The sequence below is a fragment of the Cheilinus undulatus genome, linkage group 8, assembly GCF_018320785.1.
Source record: "Cheilinus undulatus linkage group 8, ASM1832078v1, whole genome shotgun sequence".
NCBI lineage: Eukaryota > Metazoa > Chordata > Actinopteri > Labriformes > Labridae > Cheilinus > Cheilinus undulatus.
The window spans coordinates 46,386,285-46,411,479 of record NC_054872.1 but is presented as its reverse complement, the minus strand read 5'-3'; the positions used below and the strand labels follow the sequence as shown (position 1 = coordinate 46,411,479).

General features: G+C 35.6%; 1 protein-coding gene across 1 annotated transcript; it reads left to right on the top strand.

The window, feature by feature from the left end:
- Positions 1-348: 348 nt before the first annotated feature.
- tbx20 (T-box transcription factor 20) lies at positions 349-20,182 on the top strand. The gene is made up of 8 exons (XM_041793755.1): positions 349-478; positions 1,784-2,024; positions 6,900-7,064; positions 8,450-8,558; positions 10,933-11,091; positions 11,522-11,598; positions 16,220-16,332; positions 17,041-20,182. The coding sequence occupies exons 1-8, from the start codon at positions 349-351 to the stop codon at positions 17,367-17,369; spliced, it is 1,323 nt and encodes a 440-aa protein (XP_041649689.1). The 3' UTR covers positions 17,370-20,182.
- The last annotated feature ends 5,013 nt before the right edge of the window (positions 20,183-25,195 follow it).

The following is a 25,195-nucleotide window of genomic DNA, read 5'->3' as shown; positions in this document are numbered from 1 at the left end:
AGGAGAGGCAGTGATTGGAGGGCAGACTGGAATTATAAGGGGAGGGTGGATCGCTCCGAAGCTTCCCAAAGAGCAGCCGGCCTCAGATCTGACAGCGAAAAACTCAGCGGAGTTCTTCCTTCAACATGCATCCAAGCGAAGTCACACCCCGGCAGTGACAAGTGCTTCCAAAAAAAGAGGCGAGAATTTCTCTTTCAGAGCCACCAGACTGCGCGTAAAGAGCGAAAAACAGGACAAACCTGTGCTATTTTCTTTCCTCCTCTGGGAGCTACGAACAGGCGGAGCTGAGCCTTCCTGAAGGATTTCTTCTTCATTTAAAGGGAAATATCTTGAAGACTCTCCACCGACATGGAGTACACGTCTTCCCCCAAACCGCAGCTCTCATCCCGGGCGAACGCTTTCTCCATAGCCGCCCTGATGTCCAGCGGGAAGCGCAGCAAGGAGAAGGAGGCGGAGGAGAACACCATCAAACCTCTCGGTAAGAATGGACAGACAGAATAGAAAACTTTAAGCCAATTAAAATCAGACGAGGAGGATTACGGTTGTACGTTTGTTTTACGCCAAAATCGCAGCTCACATTTTTAAGAAAAACATAACATGGCTTTAATAAAATCAAAACAGAGCTGTTTGATGGCATGCGTAAATGTTCTCGGTAAAAACTGAAATTGAAATGAAAACCTAAAACCTTCGTGCATAAGGTGTATGAGAGTGCGTAAAGACGCTTTTACGCAAAAATCCTGAGAGTCAATGAAGGATGGAGAGGAGCTGCAGCCTCTCTGTGAGAGGACAGGGCCGCAGCATCACACATAAAATATATTACTCATAAAAGATACTGATACATTAGCCCCCCTTTTTTTAAATAAATAAATAAGGTAAATTATTTTTTTTAATAATCAAGTTAAAGTAAAATGATCTCGAGCCAAGCAGGCTCTATCGAAATCGTGCGTAATTTCTTATTACTGGTTCTAATATTTAATTGGGGCTTAGATTCTTTTATGAAAAGACACGTTGAAACATTTGGAGAAAATAAAAGCTTCATTAAATAAACTGTCAGATAATGAAGTTAAAGGATGCCGGGTTCAGCAGGCTTTACACTGATTTAAGTCGTGCGTAATTCCCAGAAAATGTTACATTTGAAGTTAAATGGAAAAAAACAACACTTTACGAGTAACCATGACCAGATTGTCTGAAATAAATCCTTGTTACAAGTTATTATACATTTTTTCCACGCACCTTTAGGTGTAAAGTTAAACTATTTAAATAAAAATATTCAATAAATATTAAAGGATGGGTGGCATGGGGCTTGGCTGACTTTAGTTGTGATAATTCTGATGTAATTCAGATGATTCTGTGCTTAAATATACACTGTAAAACAAAATAAATTGATTTAAGAGCCACAAAGAGCCTCGAAAAATAAAAATAAAAACTCACCAAAAGAGTTAATGTTGATGCTTTAGTTCAATTTTAAATTTTAAGGGGTAATACTGGTCCCTTTTTTTTTTTTTTTTTTTTTTTTTTTGCTCAGTTTCGTCCATTTTTAATTGTCAAACATTAAATTCCACATTTGATTGCTTTGCTTAAATTAAAACACTGACAGAACAACCAGTTTATCCGTCGATGTTTCCGTTTTTTCTCCATTTCTACTGACTTTTTACGATTTTACATGCCAAATTAAAACTAAAAGCTAAACAACATTTTGCATGAATAAAAAAAAGTCATTTGTGATTTCAAAGCTCTGCAGGTGTGATTTGACCTCCGTGTCCTTCTGTCTGAAACCAAACAGAGCAGTTCGTGGAGAAGTCTTCGTGTAACCAGCAGCAGTCTCTGGCTGACCTCTCCTCTCTGGACGCGCACGGAGACTTCAGCGGGAGCGCGCCTGCGGTCTGCACGGAACCGCTCATCCCCACCAATCCCGGCATCCCTAGCGAGGAGATGGCCAAGATCTCGTGCAGCTTAGAGACCAAAGAATTATGGGACAAATTTCACGAGCTCGGCACCGAAATGATCATCACCAAATCTGGAAGGTAAAATTATTATTATCATCATTATTTATTATAATTATTACTGTTTTTTTAATTATTTATTTTTATTATTATTTTATTTTAATTTTCACAGCCAAATTCAACGCGTCTTCAAGACATCATTTACACCAAAAATAATTAAATGTTTCTTAAAAGTAAGAATATATATATATAGAGAGAGAGAGAGAGAGAGAGAGAGAGAGAGAGAGAGAGAATTTTTTTTTTTTTTTTTTTTGAAGTCAGCATTAAGCACATACTGTATGTGAGGTAAACAGCAGCTTCAGGGGGAAAGCTTTCCTATCCATCCATAAACGTTGTAGATTCTTTGTTGTTAATTCAAATGAGTGACTGAAGCAGGAGTGTAGTTCAGGGTGAAAATCTGAACATTTAGAAAGAGCATAGTTGTTGAAGAAGATGGTCTTATATATATATTGAAGTAAATCATAATAATAATAATAATAATAATAATAACCCATGTAAGTATGATAAGATTGGTTTGAATTTTAAATACATTATAGGATAAATGACATAGATGATAAAAATCCCAAAAGCCAATTTATGACAAAAAATAATTTAATATGATCGAAGACAGATAAAATGCAAAGTTTAAATCCTGAAAATGTGATAAATATTCCCGGTGTGTCAAAATAACAAACACCGTGGCATATACACATTTCCATGGATGGAATAAAACACGACCTAGGATGCATTTAAATTTAAGCTGCAAAAAGATTCAGCTATTTTATGAGGGTATCATTAATTTTGAAAATTAATATTCTGTATAATATTTCATGTGCATTATTGTTTTTCCTTTATGATTGAACAGCCTTCGTGTTTTTACATCATATGGACATTTTTTCCAATTTGATGCATAGAGATCTGGTAAAACTGACTGCACTCAGTGCATGATATTTTTCTTCAAACTTTATTCTTCTAAATTATATAAGGTGGTATAGATGTGTGTGTGTGTATTTATGGATGAGTGTGTTATGTCTTTTTTTTTCCTTTGTTTTTGTTTAGCAAATGTCTTTATGTACAATGATAAAGGCATGCCATTTTATTCTAGTCTAGTCTTTTTAAGTCTAATTGCAATATTAACAAACTGGACAAGCTTTTCTGGGAGGGAGAGATATGATGGACAAACAAGACATCAGTATTTCAACAGTAATGATAAATTACAGTTTGAACGTTACAGGCTACATATAAAAGATACAGGCTAATATGAAAGATACAGGCTAATATGAAAGATACAGGCTAATATGAAAGATACAGGCTAATATTAAAGATACAGGCTAATATGAAAGATACAGGCTACATATGAACGATACAGGCTAATATGAAAGATACAGGCTAATATGAAAGATACAGGCTAATATGAACGATACAGGCTAATATGAAAGATACAGGCTAATATGAAAGATACAGGCTAATATTAAAGATACAGGCTAATATGAACGATACAGGCTAATATGAAAGATACAGGCTAATATGAAAGATACAGGCTACATATGAAAGATACAGGCTAATATGAAAGATACAGGCTAATAAGAAAGTTACAGGCTAATATGAAAGATACAGGCTAATATGAAAGATACAGGCTAATATGAAAGATACAGGCTAATATGAAAGTTACAGGCTAATATGAAAGATACAGGCTAATATGAAAGATACAGGCTAATATTAAAGATACAGGCTAATATGAAAGATACAGGCTAATATGAAAGATACAGGCTAATATGAAAGATACAGGCTAATAAGAAAGTTACAGGCTAATATGAAAGATACAGGCTAATATGAAAGATACAGGCTAATATGAAAGATACAGGCTAATATGAAAGATACAGGCTAATATATGAAAGATACAGGCTAATATGAAAGATACAGGCTAATATGAAAGATACAGGCTAATAAGAAAGTTACAGGCTAATATGAAAGATACAGGCTAATATGAAAGATACAGGCTAATATGAAAGATACAGGCTAATATGAAAGATACAGGCTAATAAGAAAGTTACAGGCTAATATGAAAGATACAGGCTAATATGAAAGATACAGGCTAATATTAAAGATACAGGCTAATATGAAAGATACAGGCTAATATGAAAGATACAGGCTAATATGAAAGAAACAGGCTAATATGAAAGATACAGGCTAATAAGAAAGTTACAGGCTAATATGAAAGATACAGGCTACATATGAAAGATACAGGCTAATATGAAAGATACAGGCTAATATGAAAGATACAGGCTAATAAGAAAGTTACAGGCTAATATGAAAGATACAGGCTAATATGAAAGATACAGGCTAATATTAAAGATACAGGCTAATATGAAAGATACAGGCTAATATGAAAGATACAGGCTAATATAAAAGATACAGGCTAATATGAAAGATACAGGCTAATATGAAAGATACAGGCTAATATGAAAGATACAGGCTAATATTAAAGATACAGGCTAATATGAAAGATACAGGCTACATATGAACGATACAGGCTAATATGAAAGATACAGGCTAATATGAAAGATACAGGCTAATATGAACGATACAGGCTAATATGAAAGATACAGGCTAATATGAAAGATACAGGCTAATATTAAAGATACAGGCTAATATGAACGATACAGGCTAATATGAAAGATACAGGCTAATATGAAAGATACAGGCTACATATGAAAGATACAGGCTAATATGAAAGATACAGGCTAATAAGAAAGTTACAGGCTAATATGAAAGATACAGGCTAATATGAAAGATACAGGCTAATATGAAAGATACAGGCTAATATGAAAGTTACAGGCTAATATGAAAGATACAGGCTAATATGAAAGATACAGGCTAATATTAAAGATACAGGCTAATATGAAAGATACAGGCTAATATGAAAGATACAGGCTAATATGAAAGATACAGGCTAATAAGAAAGTTACAGGCTAATATGAAAGATACAGGCTAATATGAAAGATACAGGCTAATATGAAAGATACAGGCTAATATGAAAGATACAGGCTAATATGAAAGATACAGGCTAATATGAAAGATACAGGCTAATATGAAAGATACAGGCTAATAAGAAAGTTACAGGCTAATATGAAAGATACAGGCTAATATGAAAGATACAGGCTAATATGAAAGATACAGGCTAATATGAAAGATACAGGCTAATAAGAAAGTTACAGGCTAATATGAAAGATACAGGCTAATATGAAAGATACAGGCTAATATTAAAGATACAGGCTAATATGAAAGATACAGGCTAATATGAAAGATACAGGCTAATATGAAAGAAACAGGCTAATATGAAAGATACAGGCTAATAAGAAAGTTACAGGCTAATATGAAAGATACAGGCTACATATGAAAGATACAGGCTAATATGAAAGATACAGGCTAATATGAAAGATACAGGCTAATAAGAAAGTTACAGGCTAATATGAAAGATACAGGCTAATATGAAAGATACAGGCTAATATTAAAGATACAGGCTAATATGAAAGATACAGGCTAATATGAAAGATACAGGCTAATATGAAAGATACAGGCTAATAAGAAAGTTACAGGCTAATATGAAAGATACAGGCTAATATGAAAGATACAGGCTAATATTAAAGATACAGGCTAATATGAAAGATACAGGCTAATATGAAAGATACAGGCTAATATGAAAGATACAGGCTACATGGAAGTTATAAGCTATGAAAGTTACAGGCTACATATGAAAGTTACAGGCTACAAGATACAGGCTAATATGAAAGATACAGGCTAATATGAAAGTTACAGGCTAATATGAAAGTTACAGGCTAATATGAAAGATACAGGCTAATATAAAAGATACAGGCTAATATGAAAGATACAGGCTAATATGAAAGATACAGGCTAATATGAAAGATACAGGCTAATATAAGATACAGGCTACATATGAAAGTTATAGGCTAATATGAAAATTATAGGCTACATATTAAATTTATAGGCTGATATGATAGCCTGCAGCTTTGTATTGGAGGTGTACTGGTTTGATTGGGCTATGCACGCGCACAGACGATCAAATATTATTGGTGGGAGTATCGATATTAAAGTAATGATAAATCAGTATTTACCAAGTATTCTTTTGGTATCGATCCCTTTAAGGCTTACATATATATCTATATATAGATATATATAGATATATATAGATATATGAGAGAGAGAGAGAGAGAGAGAGAGACCTTAGACTTATATATTATCCCTTTAAACATATAGACCACATTGTACAAACATAGCATGATAAATATTTCTATTAAAATCTTTGATGACTTGTATTTCTTATATTTTTTTTTTTCAAATTAGTGGGTATAGATGGCTAATCCTATCTGAATTCTAAAAAAGAAAAGAAAATGGTTATGTTGTGGATATTTTAATTCTGTATACAAGTTTGTGCTATGATTATAGTTTATTTTATTTTTCACCAGCTTAAACACTGTAATTTAATTGAATTTTCCCCCAAATGAATTTCTGAATGACCTACGCCTTTTTAACTGCCTAAAATGTTTAACTTTTGAAAGTTTGCTAGCCCAATATTTTATTCTTTCTTCAAAAGTATCGGTATCGGTACTGGTATTGATAAAATTACATTAAAAAGTATCGGCATCGTATCGAATTAAAAACATCGGTACATATCTATCAAATATGTAGTGAATGGAGTCAGCCATTAAACTTACACAGTAACCTCTGATTAAAAAAAAATATAGCCTCGTGACGGTTCGTATCTTCTGAAGCCTATTTGCTCTTCAGGAGGTCTTGGAGGTAAACAGTCCACTGATAGACCTTTTTTTTTTTCTTTGACATGTCCTCCCTCATAATTATCACTAACAATGGCGATGGTAATCTCCCGTCCATCAGGAGGATGTTCCCCACCATCCGGGTCTCTTTCTCCGGGGTAGACCAGGACTCTAAGTACATCGTGTTGATGGACATCGTCCCGGTAGACAACAAGCGGTACCGATACGCCTACCACCGCTCCTCCTGGCTGGTAGCCGGGAAAGCAGACCCTCCTCTGCCCGCCAGGTAAAGACATCCACGCTGTACACCTCCCACAGCACCTGAACACAACACACTCAGAGCATCATCTATAGAGAGGATTATCAACTAGACTGGGTTCTGTTTGTCATCAATGTTCTGATTTTCTGATGGTCTTGTGGGTTTTTTTTTTTTTTACCATGGAAAGGGAAGCTCAGATAAATAATGAATTACTATTATTATTATTACATTAATAATAGTAATGATAATAATATAATTGACAGACATTCACAACAAATTCTCCATTAACTGAAAACTATTACATTTTTTACGTTTATTTACACATTGAATCTGTTACAAAAAATCTTTATCTCTTACTTTTCCTCTTAGCCTCTTGTAGGCTACCAGCTTTTACGAGAAAATAATTTTAATTCTGACAAACGAATGCGTTCTTAACTGCATTTCCCCCCTCATTTATCTCCAATATGTTGGATCGGAGAGTTTCGAGGAAAAAAAGCAAAAACCTGGGCCTTATTGAGACTCATTAAACAATTCACCAACAGTATCAGAAGACATTCAGGCTGAATAAAAATATTAGGACAAAGGCCAAGTTAGCGCACCAAAACATCAAATTGGGTCAGCAGCTGTTCTACTTTTGTTGACATTTTGAGCATTTTGAGTTTATCTTTGCAATTTCAAATAGGCTATACACATTAGAAAGATATCTTTAAAACACTGACAGGCTATTTCTGCCACCCAAACTTGTCAACTTCTAGCAGCAGGTGTAAATTTAAAAAATAGGCGCATAATAATTTGTGACAAAGTCACTTTTAGTGGTTTTAGTAATTAAAATATTTCTTATGTTGATAAATATTTACCCAAATAAAACTTTCAAATAACACATTTTACAACGAAGAAATGCGAGGGTTTATTTGATTTAATTATTTGTACACTATTTTCTAGTCATAAATACAGTACGTCTCTTCTCAAATTCCTGCATCAACAAAGCTTCATTGTTGTCAAATTAAATCGATTAACATATTAAGTAACACACTGGAAAAATAATTTTAAAGTATCGCTTAGAGTTTTGAAAACACAAAGAAAGAAAAAATGCTTTAAATGTGATTGAAAGAAAAATTGGTATAATGTGAGGGGAAACTTTCTTTTACATAAATGAAAGAAATGTATTCCAGTTTTGTCTTCTTACACATTGACACCCAAACATCAATAATCTGCTAAACACATTGCACAATGTCTTATTTTACCTCCAGGAAGATTTAACTTTCATTCAACAGGGCGATAAAAAGTAGTTGCTATGTGCCCAGTCATTTTCCAGTCAGATTTGGTTATTGTCGTTCGTTGATTGGCTATCAAACAGTCGACTCGAACAACTCTCAGCCAATCACAAGCCGCTGTTACTTCTTCTCCTGCAGGTTGTACGTTCACCCAGACTCGCCATTCACCGGGGAGCAACTGATGAAACAAATGGTTTCCTTCGAGAAAGTCAAACTGACAAACAACGAACTGGACCAGCACGGACATGTGAGCACTTCTTACTTTATCAGCTACCCATTTCTCGACAAAAACCTGTGTTAACTCCTATGAATATTTACTGAGGCTTTCCAGCAACAAAACACCGTACAGCACGTTAAAAACTCGAGTACAGCCTAGCATAAACAAACGTTGCTTGTCATTCGTTACAGGAAAAAGGTGCTTCGTTTTTAAACGAATATCGAACAAACTGCAGGTAACAAAATATTTTAAGCTGATTTTGTTGAATATGTGAAGAGCAGATGTCAAAATGTTAAATCCTTTTCTCTCATCGCCTCTTTAGGGGCGGATGTGAAATTATAATTACACTTCTGACAGGAGCAAATCGCCGTTTTGATCCTCCTTTCACAGAAATCACAAGAAAATAAAAACACTTCAGAGCCATCCATCACTTTGAATCTTTATCCATTAATGAGCCAACTGTAAAAATGCAGCCAGGGAAACAGTATTTATAATTGTCTGGTTGGGCGTGTTACACTACGAGTCCAAAAATAGCTTCCAGACGTTGAATACATGGAGCCAAAACAAACAGGAACATATAGAACCAAATATTAGCTTTTAACCCTCTATACAGTATTTATACTATGTTGGATTAACGTTACTTTACTTCATATTATTTAACTTATATAATGAATAGGTTAATTTCCAGACTTGTTTAAGAAATATTGTGTCATTAAAATGATATTTAGGTTGCTTTCAAAACACCATTAACGTAAGATTTGGACAGTTAAACGAGTTCTTTAATATTTTGATATTTTAAGCAAGATATAGGGTAATACAATTTATATTTGAAATATTTAAACTATGTGGTAAATTATCTTTTTATTTTTATTTCTTTTCTTATTTAATTAATATAATTAATGTCTTAATTTAATATTACAATTATTATGTTATGTTAACAGCTTTGTAACATTTCCATATTTTTTCACGTTTTTCAGCTGGCTGTTAATTAAACTGCTGTGTCATTTTGGTTTTTTCTCAATGAGGATTTAATACAGAGCAGGCTATGTTTTTGTTATTTATTCACTGAGAAAGATAAATATATTGCCATCCAGCTAAAAATATGGAGATATAACTTTTGGTCCAGATACGTCAATTCTAATTCACACAAGACAAGACATCTTTGTATTTTATCAACTATTTTTGCCCCCACTAAATTTCAAAAATATTAAATTAACCCAGAAATAATCATTTTTAAATTATCCAACGTTAAAATGTTTGCATTACTTTCATTCAGTATGTTTCATCTTATAATTAGTGCTGCTGAATGTGTGAAATTTAACTCTATAAATCAGCCTTGCATCACAAAATCAATACTTAATATTAATCTGCCACACTATTACATATTTTATACTTTTTTACCATGTTTGTTCAGCATCCCTGCCTACCTTGCAACTTAATTAGGGCGTGTACATATTTTTTTTTTTAGCTTTATTTTCTTTTTTTAAATGTCTAAATTCAGAGCCCAATCCCTTGTTTGTTTGAGTGTATTTAGCCAACAAAGCTTATTCTGATTACAGTATTCATAGCAGTTGCAGACTGGGTTCAAGCCCAGCCTGTGGCTCCTTTGCCACATTTTTTTACTCTCACATCCTGATTTCCACCTGTATATCCTCTCCTTTCTCAAAAAAGCATAAAATTAATGTTGTTAAACAGAGAAATTAATCCGTACTAAAATCTTTATTCTTTGATTAAACATAATTTTTCATTATTCACAGAAGTATTCAATCCAAATGGAATAAATAAAGTAAAATAATCTTAATTTTTTTTTTAACAATAATCTGTCTTTTAGCGCTTGTTATTCTTCACACTTGTGATCTCTTCTGTATTTTACATATTAGTGAACATCATAATTCAGTGATTGAGATTTATAAAGCGTTTCTAGGCTGGAGCAAACTCTCACCTGCTGTTCAGTCAGTGTTAACGGGTCTCTCTGTTCATAGGTCTCGGCTTTGCATTTTATCCTGTTCCTGTCTCATTCTTTGTTTTTTTTTTCATCTTTGTCTCTGCCCTGTTGTCCCTCACACCTTTCTGAAACTGTTCAAAAATGCTTCCTTCTTTTTAGCTTTGTGATTATCACCTAATATGACAATTAATCATATAAAAGGCTGATATCAAGTGGATGTGTTTGATATGTATTTGGGTGTTTTAATATGAATGTGCAGAGCTGCACAAAGTCAAGAGGAAAGATGAAGTAAAATGCCACGCTCAGTTTAAAAGGATCCTTATCAACCATTTCCACAATGTTCCCATCAATGATAAATTTAATTTCAGTATTTGTTCATAGCTCTATTTATTATGTTCAAAGGCCGTCCATGTTTACATCCCCCATCTCACTGATTCCGTCTATTCTCGTCATCCTCAGATCATCCTGAACTCCATGCACAAGTACCAGCCGAGGGTCCACATCATCAAGAAGAAGGACCACACAGCCTCACTGCTCAACCTCAAGTCTGAGGAGTTCCGCACCTTCGTTTTCATTGAGACCGTTTTCACCGCCGTCACGGCCTATCAGAACCAGCTGGTGAGTGATTGACCAGCGGGCTTTTATGGTCATGAGTCTCTTCTTGGAATAAAATAGATGTTCATTGTTATTTGTGACCAGTTCGTGGTGTGCTCCTCCTCTCACTGTGGGATCGGCTCCAGCCTCCTGGAACAGAGTGTTCCAGACAGATTTTTGTGGAATTGGTCTGGCGATGCCAAGCTAGATCCAAACATTGTCATTGAATTGCTTTAAGGCTGGCACTCCATTATGTTTGTGATGTTAACATTTCAATGACAAGTGCCAAGTTGTAGGAAGGAACATGTTGGTAAGAAAGAAGAGAGGAAAAATGAAATGTATAAAAAACTGATGTTGATTTTAAAAAGGAGAGAGTAAAAAGAGGGATCAAAAGAGATGGAAAATGAAAAAATAAATAAAGACATTAATATTTCTGCCTTTGCTGTGGTTTCAGATCACCAAACTGAAGATCGACAGTAACCCCTTCGCCAAAGGTTTCCGGGACTCGTCACGGCTCACAGACATGGAGAGGTACAGGGGATTCTGGGTCCTGCACTGTTTTTCTTTCAACGGTGGATAAGATACACATGGAGTGTGTGTGTGTGTGTGTGTGTGTGTGATAGCGTGCTGCTCATTAGTAAATACAGAAGCTGCAGTGTTTATGTTTATTTCTATCTTTGTGTCAGGGGTACAGATAAGAGTTATCTTGTGTTTCTAGCTCCTTTTTCTTTATTTATTTTTTTATTTTTTAAACTTTTTCTTAATTTTATTTCATTATTTTCTCCTCTACTTTTACTTTCCCCAATCTGTTTTTAACTTGTATATTTATCCATTATTTTTTGTTTTCACCTCTAAATGTAGCCTCTTTTAATGCCTTCTTTCATCGCCTCTTCATGCTACTTTGTTGTCCTGTTTTCATCTGAGTTTTCCATGTTCATTTACCTCTTTTTAACTTATCCTTCTTTGTCTTTACTAAATTTCCCCTTTTTTGTTTCATGTCTCTTTGTATTACTTCCTTCTTTCTGTCTGTCCATGTCTTTCATTTTTTGTTGTCTTTCATTTTTTTATTTTAATTTGAGCCTTGTCTTTATTTCATCCCCATCTTTTCTCATTCAGCTGATTTCTTGTCTTGCAGACTTTTCCTCGGTCGTCTTTTATCCTATTTTTGGTTGTAGCTTTTTTTTATTTTACATTTCTTCGCATTAATTCTCCTGTTTTATTTCCTTCATCCCTGGTTTCTGATTTGTGTTTCTAACTCTTTATATACATTTTAACGCGTGTTTCTAGCCTTTTTTCTTTTCTGACATCCTGTCTTTTTTTTCTTCAATGATTTTCCGCTATGTATTGCTTTCCCTCCATATTTTTCCCTGTCTGTTAATCCATTATTTTCCTATTTTCATTCTTTGTTTTTCTTCAAACTCGGTCTCTTTCACATCTTTGTATAATCGCTTCATGCTAGTTTGTTTTGCTCTGTTTTTGGCTCAATTTTCCATGATCTTTTACCTCCTGTTTGCTTCATGTTCTTTTTCTTTGTCTTAATTCACCTTGTTTATTTCCTCTTTTTTAATTCTTATTTCTTTCTACTTTCCTTCCTTTTGGACTTTTTTATTCCTTTATCTTTCCTTTTATTTATTTTTGTTGCCGTCCATTTATTCTCATGATTTAATTTTTGTCTTTATTTCTTCTCCTTCTTTTATTACTTAATTCATTTTCTTGCAGCCTTTTTCCTTATATTTTTTTCCTCATTCAGTTTGTGCCTGCTCTTATTTTCTCTTCCTTTTTTATAAGCCTCTTGTTTTGCTTCCCTTCTTCTGTGGTTACCATTTTGCATTTCTATCTTCTCATATTTTTCTTATATTTCTCTTTAACCCTCACCTCTTTTCTTTTTTCTCTGTTTTGTTTGTTCCTTTTTATCCGGTATTTCTTCTCCTTCTCCTTTGGTCTTTCTGGGTGTACCCTTTCTCTTTTCCTTTTTCTAGACCCATACCTTTTCTTTTTCTTTCATTCAGTTGTTCCTTCTCTGTTCTACCTTTGTATTTTCTTCCTGGTCTGTCTTCCTCTTGTTCTCTTCCTTTCTGTTTTTTTTCTATTTCTTTAATTTTTTCTCTTGTTTTTTCTTTGCTTCCTCTGCCCTCCACCTGAGTATCTGTTTCCTTTAATAGTACAGATCTGTTTGGTGTGCTCTACTGTTTATGCTTGAGACAAAAGCGTCACGCACACATATACACACACACACATAAACACACACACTCTCAGTTATAAATCCTCATCTGAAGGATTTTTATGGACACTGCCAAAACACACACTTCTCGTAATTCCTGATTCCGGCACTCGGGCTAAAATCAGCTGACAAAATCAAACCATCTGTCCATTTCCCTTCAATCAGATGTCTTAAACCAGAGACAGCCGAGACACAGTCCCCCTCCTCTTCCTCCCTGCGTCTTCGTTGTCTTCTTCTCTGTCGCTCTCTTTTTGAGGGCTGTGAATTAGACCTGATCAATTGATCTTCGGGGAGCTGCAGAAATCACATTAGTCTGGAGTCGGCCACTGCACTAAAACACACTGTAATTCAATTGGCTGCAGTGACTGATTGAAACCAGCATGTCCCGCCCCCCCTTGTCTCCCCCTGGCCCTGCTGTGCATTGTGGGAGTTTGCTGCGGCCTCTGTGCCGGAGGGGCCCGACGCTGATAAAAACACACACATTTGTACTCCTCCGCTGACAGATATTGCACTTTCCTAACCTAATTGGAGGGGCAGGGGACTGCAGAGGAGGGGGGCTGCTAATGTGGACGCATGGCTCTCATGAAGCAGACCACTCGCCTCTCCGACCACACACACACAAGTGTGCACAATACTTCCCCCAACAATTTGTGTCACTGTGTCTGAGAAGTGCTTTCTGACAAGACTCAAATGAGCTAATGCACTTTGTGGGACAGTAAACACAGACGCACGATCTCGCCAAAAATTACACGCTCAGTCTGCAGAAACATGACGACAACTCTGTACAGGATGGACACACAATTTTAAACAAAAACTCTACTGGTTTTACAGAAGAATGAAAAATATGCTAGCATTTGTTGCACTTAGATATTTGACCTGTCAGGTTTTGTGACACTTAAGGCTGGATCAAACTATACAAATGTAGCCAGAGGTTGTGCAACTGTGATCTCAATATGAATGAAAATGTTTGTGATTGTGATTTTTGCCATAACCTAGCCGCTCCTATCTACTCTATCAATTGACATCAACACCTGCCTAAAGTATAGTATTTTCTCCCTATCCATGTATTGTCATTTACCAGAGTGATGTTATAAAATTCCCCACACCCACCCTTTTGTTTCTCTCTGTGTGATCTTCTGTTATACATTGAGGCTAGCATAAGTAGCTAATTTGGCTGTTTTCTTGGCATGCTATCACATTCATATCTGAAGTTCTATTTTAGGGATAGCCAGTCTAGATTTTCCTTTTCTTGGTGCATAGGGACAAGTCCACAGTCATTTCTTCTTTGTTTTTTATTATTTCAAAAGTACAAGATAGCTAGCATCACACACCATGTTTTGTTGTAGCTATAATTGTGTATTCTGACATGGTGCCATTGTAAAGGCTGAAACAAATCGTGTGGTCTGATTCAGCCATAACACCGTTTTGACAGTGTTTAGCTTTCTTTGATAAATTCAGTTGAAAGAGGATATGTAGGCAGGAATTAATGCTGGAAGGATTTTGGTTGTAAAGTTGGAAAATGAGTAAACATGTACACTTTTTGTTTGTCAAATTTTTTCATACTTTATCATTTCTAGAATGACCCCTTGTCATAACTGACAATCGATTTTATCATAAAGTAAATAAAACAACATCTATTTCAACAGACAGATGCATGTAGGAGGAAGGACTCCAACAAAAATGCAGGCAACTTTCTGCATACTGTTTAAATTGACCAGAAATTTATATCAAAATACTAGTTTAATTATTTTTTGCAGCAGCAGAGATTTTATGCATTAAATGATTATGCAATTATTTAAGTGCTTTTCTTAGAACAGTCTACACATAATCCTACTTTATTCATTTTTATACTTTTTTCCTTATTAAATATGTGAATGACAATACAACAATTCAAATCCAGTTTATAATACGAGTCAAAATCATCACAATTAGGTATTTTTCAAAATTGTTCAGCCCTTGTTGAGTCTAATATTGTGTTGGTTGTAATGTAGAATGATTCATTGCCTGTCTTTCTTGGAAAATACATAAGATGTGGAACTTAAGGAATAATTGCATTTCAAATTGCGATTGCCATATTGGGAAGAAAAATCCCAATTAGATTATTTTCCCAATTCGTTCAGCCCTAATTTTTTCACTAGAAATTGTTGATAAAATTCACTAAATAACTGAGAGGTGTGATCCAAAAGTTAAGATATTTCTTTTTGAATTTCAGCTCAGTTTAAGTGTGTAATAGATGTAAAAATTGACCATTTATTGAGAGTGAGGTTCGGTATTACTGAAGCTGTGGCAAAATATAAGCCAATGCAGTGCCTTATTTTTAAATGTTTATGTTAACCATGTTAAAAATGCAAGAGAAAATATGCCTCTAATGTGCATAAAGAAATAAGAGCTGCAAATGTGAGGTCACCAAATTTTTGTCAAGCACGCCAAAGATGACTGAGAACGTCATTCATGTTGTTCAAGATTTGCTGTTGATCTTTAGGCATATTTTTTATTTCATTGAAAACTTAAAGTTATTGTTGCCTGTTTTTGTGCCACAGAAAAAAAAATTAATGTTAGTGAGTCTTTCATGGATAGATACAAGCCAATAATAAAATAACAAAGATTTTTTGGGCAACACTGTAAAAAAAATGTTACCTTTCTGTTTATGAAGTGCTTATTGCAAATTGATTTTTACAAATTTAACTTTTAGTTTAGTCTTGGAAATGATTTAGAGTATACAATAAAAACAATCCCAGTGTCGTGAAATGGTCTGAAAGCGATAGTCTTTAATTATCTTACAGAAACAAGATTGTCAATCTCAAGACTGTTGTAAATTATTCCACATAATTTTTGTTATTATGAACATGCACACTCTTTTGTTTTTAAATGCAACTCTTAAACAAAAAAGAGATTTATTTTGGGGCTCTCTTTCTTTGGCTTTTGCTGCAGGGAAAGTGTTGAGAATCTGATCCACAAGCACTCGTACGCCCGATCGCCCATCCGAACCTACGCCGGAGACGAGGAAACCCTGAGCGAGGACGGGCACTCGGCACACACAAGAGGTGAGTCTTTATCACACCCTAAAATCAGCATGGATACAGGACGTTACAGGGATCCTACAAAACAAACAAAAAGAACTTAAAGTAGGACAAGGATGGTGTTACTGTGTAGTTTGATAATTGGCAACAAATCCAACAAAAAACCTAACAACAACACTGTGTTTTCCCTTCTCATAATCAGTCATGCCTATATATGCCTACTTAATCTTTTAAGTCAGATTTAAGCCAGTGTTTCTAACTGTTTTGAGAGAAGTGGGGCATGTTTAACCTGGTATGGCTCTTATTCTGTGAGAGCTTGATGATGAAAATATTTCCTTTACAAAACAGATTAATATTTTTCACTACAGGCACAGAATTAAGATATTTGTACAGAATAATGAATAGTTTTTAGGAACTGGATCTCCAGCAGAAAGGGTACTTTTTTGAGAACTATTGTAAGGTGTTTATTCTGATATTTGGCTCTTGGAATATTATATGTCTCCTTTTTGGCTTTTGTGATGTTTTCTGCAAATATTCTCATTTAAATAACAATTTTTGTAATGTTTAATTCAACTGAACTAAATGCAGTGGTTAACATTTATATATATAAAAACATACCCAATTCTCTTAAACTGGTGTGATTTATTTATTGCAGATTTTATGGTGAGGAAGAAGCCTTGTTTATTGGCTGACAATCATCTGAGAATTTATATTTTTCCATGTATTTTGTAGGCTCAGCATTCACCGCCTCAGACAACCTCTCCCTGAGCTCCTGGGTCACCACCACCTCCGGCTTCTCGGGCTTCCAGCATCCACAGACCCTGTCAGCCATGGGCACGGGCACCACCTCCCTGCCTCACCCCATCCAGGGCTCCCTGCCGCCCTACAGCCGTCTTGGCATGCCGCTGACGCCCACCGCTTTGGCAGGAACCATGCAGGGCAGCGGGCCGTCCTTTCCTTCCTTCCACATGCCCCGCTATCACCACTACTTCCAGCAGGGGCCCTACGCCGCTATCCAGGGACTCCGCCACTCTTCCACGGTCATGACACCGTTTGTATGACTCCACCTACGAAGAGGGGACGGGAAATCCTCACTCTGATGTTCAAACAAAACCCAGTACTACCAGTTATTCCTCCACTCCGGCTCTTCACTCCTCATACCGTTTGTATCGTTCCCTCTGGACTTTGTAAATAGTTCATCTGCAGATTGTGACTTGAAGACGATACTGATCCAAAAATCCAAAAAACAAAGACCTGTGATGCCTCCACAGGACTTATAAACACTTTGAGACATTGTACAAACACCTACAACCTCATTACAAACTTTAAATCTACTCTGAGATGATAGAAGGAGCATGTTTGGACTTGGCCCTTGAAGAACAGAAAGTGGATCCTCCAATCCTCAACTTAGACTCATTTTAACAACATTCAGATGATCCTGTCAGCCGCTAAAGATTTAACCATCCCTTCTAGTTGAAAGCTCTCAAGGCTTTAAAGAAGGCAGGTTGCTGTGTGAATCCTCAGCCTAGATTGGGGATTTTTGGATAGGAGGAAAGGACTTACTTGATGCCACACCATGTTGGATTTCAGCGAATCAGAATGGTGGAGCAGCCATTGCAGCATTCCTCTGTTTTCCAAAGAGGCAGCCACATGTACAGCTCAAACGTCACACCATCATGTCGAAAAGAAATGTAAAAATACACTGTACAAAACATTTACTGCAAGGAAATTCTCACTGTAGAGTACCAAAAATGATAGGACGCATGCTGAAGCAGTAGACAAACACGCTGGTGAGTTTTTATATGGAATATTAGGGGGGTTAATGAGTTAAACTGCAATAGGGGGGCTTTTGGCATACCTGAAAGGCTCGGTCACACCAGAGTTTAAAACAGTGCAAGTCTGCTGCAAAATATGGATATAAGAAGGCAAATTAATGAGTAACTGGACCAGTAACGATCAGTTTAGACGGCAGGGACGCTTGAGAAGAATACAAAACTTTGTCCTAAATCATACCCTTTTTTTCTGAGCTGCTGTAATCACTTTTATTCAACACATATGATCGATTTTGTACTGCAAAGTGTCTCTTAATCCAAACAATAACAAACCACAAAGTGTGATGGCTGTGAGCTTTGTGGAATAATAGAACGAGCAGCACAGGAGCAGCTAGCTCAGATTTCGAGATGCAAGCAAGGAATTTATAGGAAAAGAAGAGATAAAATACCACAAAATCATAAGAGCAATTTGGACTTTAGCTCACTAGCAGGAATTATCTTAGGATCCTATTCTCTCTTGTTAAAGATATTCTCAAAATTAAATATCTAAATGACCTTATAAGGGCTTTTATGCTCTCAGTGATGTTTCTTCCCTAAATCAGATGTTAAATTATGTTTCCCAGAGTTGATGTGCCATAATCACACACTTGCAAGTTAGTAAATGCTAACACAGCATGTATGAATCTCTAAAAATATAGGAGAACATAAGATCCTTTAAACAAGCACTCAGTAGCCTTGCACATAGTCCTTTTTTTTTCATAAACATACAGATTAATTTCATTGTTTTGATTTCTGGTGTGACCGAGTCTTAGCAGAGAGTGATTGAACCAAAATATTGATTTTTATCATCAGTTTAGTCATATTTCCAAGCAAAGGGAGCATTGGCCATAAATCAGCCCCACACTGTCATTACAGAAGCAGCAGGTTGTTTTTCTCTGTGAACAGACAGCAGCAGCGTCTGTGAAGAAACATGAAGTTTGTCTCCACGCTTGTTTTCATTTGGGCGTTTGCTGCCTGCAGCCCGTTCCCAGCAGGTGTTAGCGAGCTGATTCATGTCTGCATCAGAGCGTGTCGACAGGCCGTCTTCACCTGGAAATAATGACTCTGGGCTGTCTCGGTTAAAGCCAGCGAGGAGGAGGGAGCAGGAAACCCACACTCTGAAACAGTGCTGATGCAGAGAACAGCAGCTCACTGGTAGAGGAATTAGTTATTTATTTAACAAATAGATGTTACAAGTTTAAAATAACTCCACATGGATGAAAAATAAGACGAGTTATTAATATTTGTATTTTTAGTTTTTATATGTCAGAGAAAAGTCAAAATCAAAAGTATATTGTCAAGCAAAATTGAAGTAAATTGAGCAGTACATCAAAGGAAAATAGCAGTGGTCTACTTTTGCAATGCTTAGTTTTATTCTCTCAAAAATCTTTCAGAGCGTCATAAAAACAGAAGTATTTAAAGGTAGAACATGCATTTGTTTGGAAAATTTAAGGACATTGGTGGAAATATAAATCATAATTCCTTCAAGTGACAAATTGATTATTTTTAATTATTATTATTATTTTTTATTTACAAATAGTTGAAATAGCCCAAAAATAAATTACTGTTATATAAAAAGGTAAAAAAAATAGCAGCCATTCAAGAGTCAAGAATTGTTTGTTTGTAATTATTTATCAATATATCTGCAGGTTTAATTTTCTTGTGAATTATTGAACTGATTTAACTATCAAAGTTTTTTAGTTTTAAATTCTAGACCAAAATAATGAAAGAAATCAATAAGGACTCTGCATTTCCCATCAATGGTTCAGTTCAATCTGATATCCCACAGCATCGTGATTTGTTGCATATTCAGTTTTCCTGTTTCTAAGCTACTTTTTTATCCATGAAGATAAGATCCTTTTATGCAGGGGTGTCCAAACTTTTTCCACTTAGGGCCACATGTAGAAATATATAAGAATGATGGGGCCACTTTCATATACCGCACCTAAAGTAAAAAGTTATCATAACCAGTCTAATGTAGGTGAAGGTATTGAGATTGTGTGTGCTCACATGGCTAGTTAGTGGTTGACGAGGCAAACAGCCAATCTATTTAAGGATTTTGGGAGGCCAATCAGATTTAGGGGGCCCTAGTTGGCCCTGGCAACCACTGGCCTCAGCCTTGGAATGTCATTGGTGCTGCTATTTGCTTAATTGAACAGGCCATTATAAATCAAGATATTGTTATAATTTTTGTTGCCAAATTAATAAAAAAACAAAAACAAACAAACAAACAAAAAAACCCCAACAGATAATTAGATTCTGCTTGTCAAAAATGTTTGTTTGCAGATTTAGCATGGTAGCACCTTGTGCCACCTAGCACCACTTTGTGCTAAAACTAAGAAGTAAAATACATACAAGCAAAAGCTTCATGTACTAATGCGGCCATATGTCATTTTATTTTTCAAATTAGCTACAGGCCAATCAGAAGGAGACTGTGGGCCACATTTGGCCTCCGGGCCATAGTTTGGACACCCCTGCTTTATTGTATTGTATGCAATACAACAAAATTTCATAGGTGGCAAACAGTCTGCAGCAGTAGACAAGAACAAAGAGACCAAAATAAGGAACTATAAGATTAAAAATAAAAACAAGAGCAAGCTGTACTGTATGCAAAAGAGATAAGAGTTCAAAATGACCATGTGTCAGCAGGTTTAAAGTGCAGTAATGCACAAGATTTTATATTTTTAAAGCTACAGCCGAAGACGGAAAATCTACAAGCAATGTAGCAAAGAAACTAGGGATGCACAATATTGAATTTTTGCAGATATTGATGTGATGTGATTGATGTGTGTGACAAACTTTAAGGAATAAGGATGAACAAAGAAAAAGACTTAGGCTGAAGTAGGGCTGCCTAAAACTCCTCTCATTTGTACATGCAGCTGATATTTACAGCCAATATAGCCTAATATTTACATCAGCTATATCTCAGTTTCCTACAGAGTGACACTGTATTTGGCTGTAGAGGGGGTCATCTGTCGTACAGCATTTTGCAGCTATATTTAGTGTTTTCGACTTTATAGACACATAATATCAATGACCTTCTTAAAAATTTTGCTTGATATTTCAGAGTCATTGCAGTTGAGCTTCCTGTGTGAAATCTAATTGTTAATGAGTGCAGGAATACAGAGGAATAGTGGCAGCAAGCAGGAGCAGATAAGCTTCACTTTGAATATGAGACATTGCTCCTAATAGGGTGCGTTATGAAGAGTGTACCAGTGGATGTCTCTCTCTACCATGCATAGATGGGAATTATATGCAGATTGATATAAAAGAAATAAAAAATGATCAGCACATACACCCCATTGGTCTAAGTATCATTGCTGTTGTAAAAATTGGCAGAAAGTTTCATATCTGCTTATACTGATATGTTGCAGATAATATTGTGCATCCCCACAGGGCAAAAATGTTTACTAGAATCATATAATACCCATTAATATATATTTTTTACTGTTTTATTTAAAGATATACCAGCACATCATTTTCTGATATTAGTGTCAGCCACACAAATCCTGATTAAACCAGACTGTGTAATATCAATATTTTCTAAACATGTGGAAAAAGTCTTTCTAGTTTTCTTATGAGAAACACTGAAAAGTTCTAACTAATATCAGTTGGCTAAACTAGAAAAACTTGAAGTATTTTCCCCAAAATGACTGAAAAACTCTCAATCAGAAGCAGTGAGGCTGTATGTTGTATGCACAGAATCTGTTGGTATGATGTGTTTTCTGTTCCATGAAAGCAGCTGCGATGGTGTGGAGAAAGAATGGAGATTTTGGTGTGAGCAAACTGTTAAAGCACTGTGTGAACAAACTCATGTTTAAAAGTGATCCCAGAGCTGGCTACACAAACACTGTAAATGTCCTGTTTCAGTCATTTTATCATTTAAAAAAGATAAGTGATGTTAGTGTTTCAGTGCAGCTGATGTTTGATGCATTTGAATATCAACATCAATCTTTTGTTACCACATTTCTTACCCTTCATCTGCAAGAAGTTCATTCATCCTCATCTGATTGTTGAAGAAATGCTTTAAACATTTTGTTTGTAAATGAAACCACAGATCTGTAAAAGCTGAACATTAATCTTCAATGATGTAAATGTCAGGCACTCCTGAAACCATACGCACAGATCCGACTCACCACGGAAAGATTTCTCTTTTTTTATTTTTTAAGGATGAGTTTTCTTTTGTATGCCATGACATGAAAATGACACCAGATGAGATTGTGTTTCGATGATTTTAAGTGCAATATATTTATTTTGCTCTCTGGAAATATTGTGTAATGTACTATACCACATTTAAAAATAGTTATTTGTAAACCCTGAGAAATATATATCACCACGCAAACCTTTTTGACTTGTTTTTTTCCCTCACTGATTAAATTAAGCTTTTTCTTTTTTTTTTAATAATCACACATTTTCAGAAATAAATGAAACATGAAATAATCTGAAGAATAACAGTGGAGCAGACATTTATTTAGATTAGACAGTTCAGTGTTCAAAGCAAAGCAGATGTTTTATAACTCTATAAAAATACAATCATAACTGAAAGGGAAAAAGAAAAAAATATTAAAAGGAAAACCAGCTGCAATAATCTTGATGCTTTCAAACTTCCTTCACAACACAAACAAAATCCTACACTGCCACCTAGTGGTCAGTTTGATTGATCTCATGCTAAACAGGCCATTAAACTTCCACTTGTGCACCAGGCAAGTCAAATAAGCAGAACATTTATGATAACAAAACAATTACATTAATAGATAATATGAGCAATTAGACTTATTATTTTTTATATTCTATTTTTGTGCCCTTTACCTTTGTTTTGGAGAGGACAGGACTAACATGAGGTGAAAAGCCTCAGTTTGGACTCAGATCTCGGCCATGGACTTGGAAGACCAGCTTCCATATATGGCACTCTACCTGACCTATTTAAGTTACGTGATTGTTTTTTGCAAAGCATTTGAATCAAAGGGTTATATTTGAAATACTATTTAGCAAAGAACCCTGCAAGCTCAACTTCTTGTTATGGTTTTGAAATACCTGTCAATCTACCAACAAAGACATCATAACATCTCTGCATATTTTTTAGTGAAAGATAAGAAATAAAAAAAATATGAAGGACAAGTTAGCAAAAAAATAAATTGTCTTCAAGCATCCATTTACAATAACTACCTTCAATATATTATAAAGAACTTGGACTGCACAAGTTATGTTCAGCATTAAAAGTTTGGGTGATACAAAGTACATCAGAGTTCAAACTTTAAATCCAGTAACAATGAACATCAGTGAGTAGTGAATTGTGGGTTACTTAGCTTCTCAAGTAGAGACACAAATGGTGGACTAAAGAAAATCCAGTCTAACAAAAGTAAACCAATCATTTGGCTCCCTGTAGATGAGGCCACTCCCACAATGAAGCATTCCTGAATTTGGGCAACACAATTCAGGGTCAACCAAGCACCTTTTTTTTTAGTCGAAACAGATTTTCTCGCGGATGGAAACACGTTTTTTTCTCCTCCCAACCTCAAGAAACCCCGACAACAAGAGGTGGGTATTTGTCAACAGTGCATGCTAGACAGTAACCCAGTCTCACAGCACTGTGCTGGGTTTTACTGGCATGACAGGATTTTCCTATTGAAGAGAGTACTGTTCACCAGCAGAGCTTACACTTTGTGACTGTTTCATGAAATAGTGAGAATAGGTGGTGGAACAAGACTTGAAAAAAGGCAGGATGAATCCTGTACCTTCAGCATCTCTAGCCTTTGCAAAACACAACCATTAAATGTTTAAAAATTGACCAAATGCCACTGTTGTTTTTGTGATATTTTACATTATGTAATTTTTTTGTCATGTCTAAATAAAGCAAATAAGAGAAAGGTGGAACAGCTAAATTAGCTTTAAAATCATATTCCTTAACTCCAACATCTAAAGTTTATCTGTGATGATTGCATAATGACTATGGGGTTGGAAAGGGCTGGAAGGAGGGAGGGGAGAAAAACAAGAAGAGGAGAAGGACAAGAGAAACAACAAGACAACAAATGAAAGATTCATGGCAGTCGTCACCATAAACATATCTCCTATTATGTTTTATCTTTTTATGAATTAAAAATCTACCACTACAGTATACTCAGGTATTTTATACTGTATATATATTTACATATATCTTCCTTTTTGAAATGTAGTACTATAGAGTGACAAAATATGCTGTAAGCCCTCTTAGATGTCAGGATTCTCAATTTCAAATACAAACAAAAGCAAATGTGCCATGCAAAGAGAGCTACAAGCAGCCTGCAACACAAAATATACCAAGTCTCTGACAAAACACAGCCAATCATAACGTGGAATTTTGGAGTGGCCAATCAGATTTCTGGAGTGGTCATGGCCACCACTGCCCACCTGAAAGTTAGGTTGAGACAGTTGCTGTTTCCGAGTCAGGTCCTACGGAGGTATGGTAAGAGTCCATCCTGGACTGTTAAACACGAGTCAGCAGATAGAAACAGCAAGTATTTCTAATAGGATATCCACCAAGGGCCTGTGTCAGCTGACACTTTCAGCATTGGCAGTGTTCATTTGTAATGAAATTCAATCTTCTTCGACGTTTTCTGGTCTTGACACCGTGAGCAGAAGAAACCATCTTTATTGTTTATGTATAATGTAGAAATGTAGCTAATGTTTGCTTTGTAGCATTGTTAGTATAGATATCCATGAGCTTGAGCTACATTAGCTACATAGCTATGTTATCCACACAGCTAATGGAGCTACATAAGTTGCATTCATGACATTGAAATGTAGCCAGTGTGACATTATACATGTTGCTTACACAGCTAACGGAGCTACACAAGCTACATACATAACATAGAAATGTAGCTAATGTCAGCTTTGTAGCTTTGCCATCATAGATATCCTTGAGCCTGAGCTTTAGCTATGTTAGCTACATAGCTATGGTATCCACGTATCTTAAGCAGCCAACGAGCTGCATAAGCTACATACATTATGTAGAAATGTAGCTAATAATAGCTTTGTTTGTTAGTATAGATATCCATGGGCCTGAGCTACATTAGCTACGTTATCCATGTAGATTATGC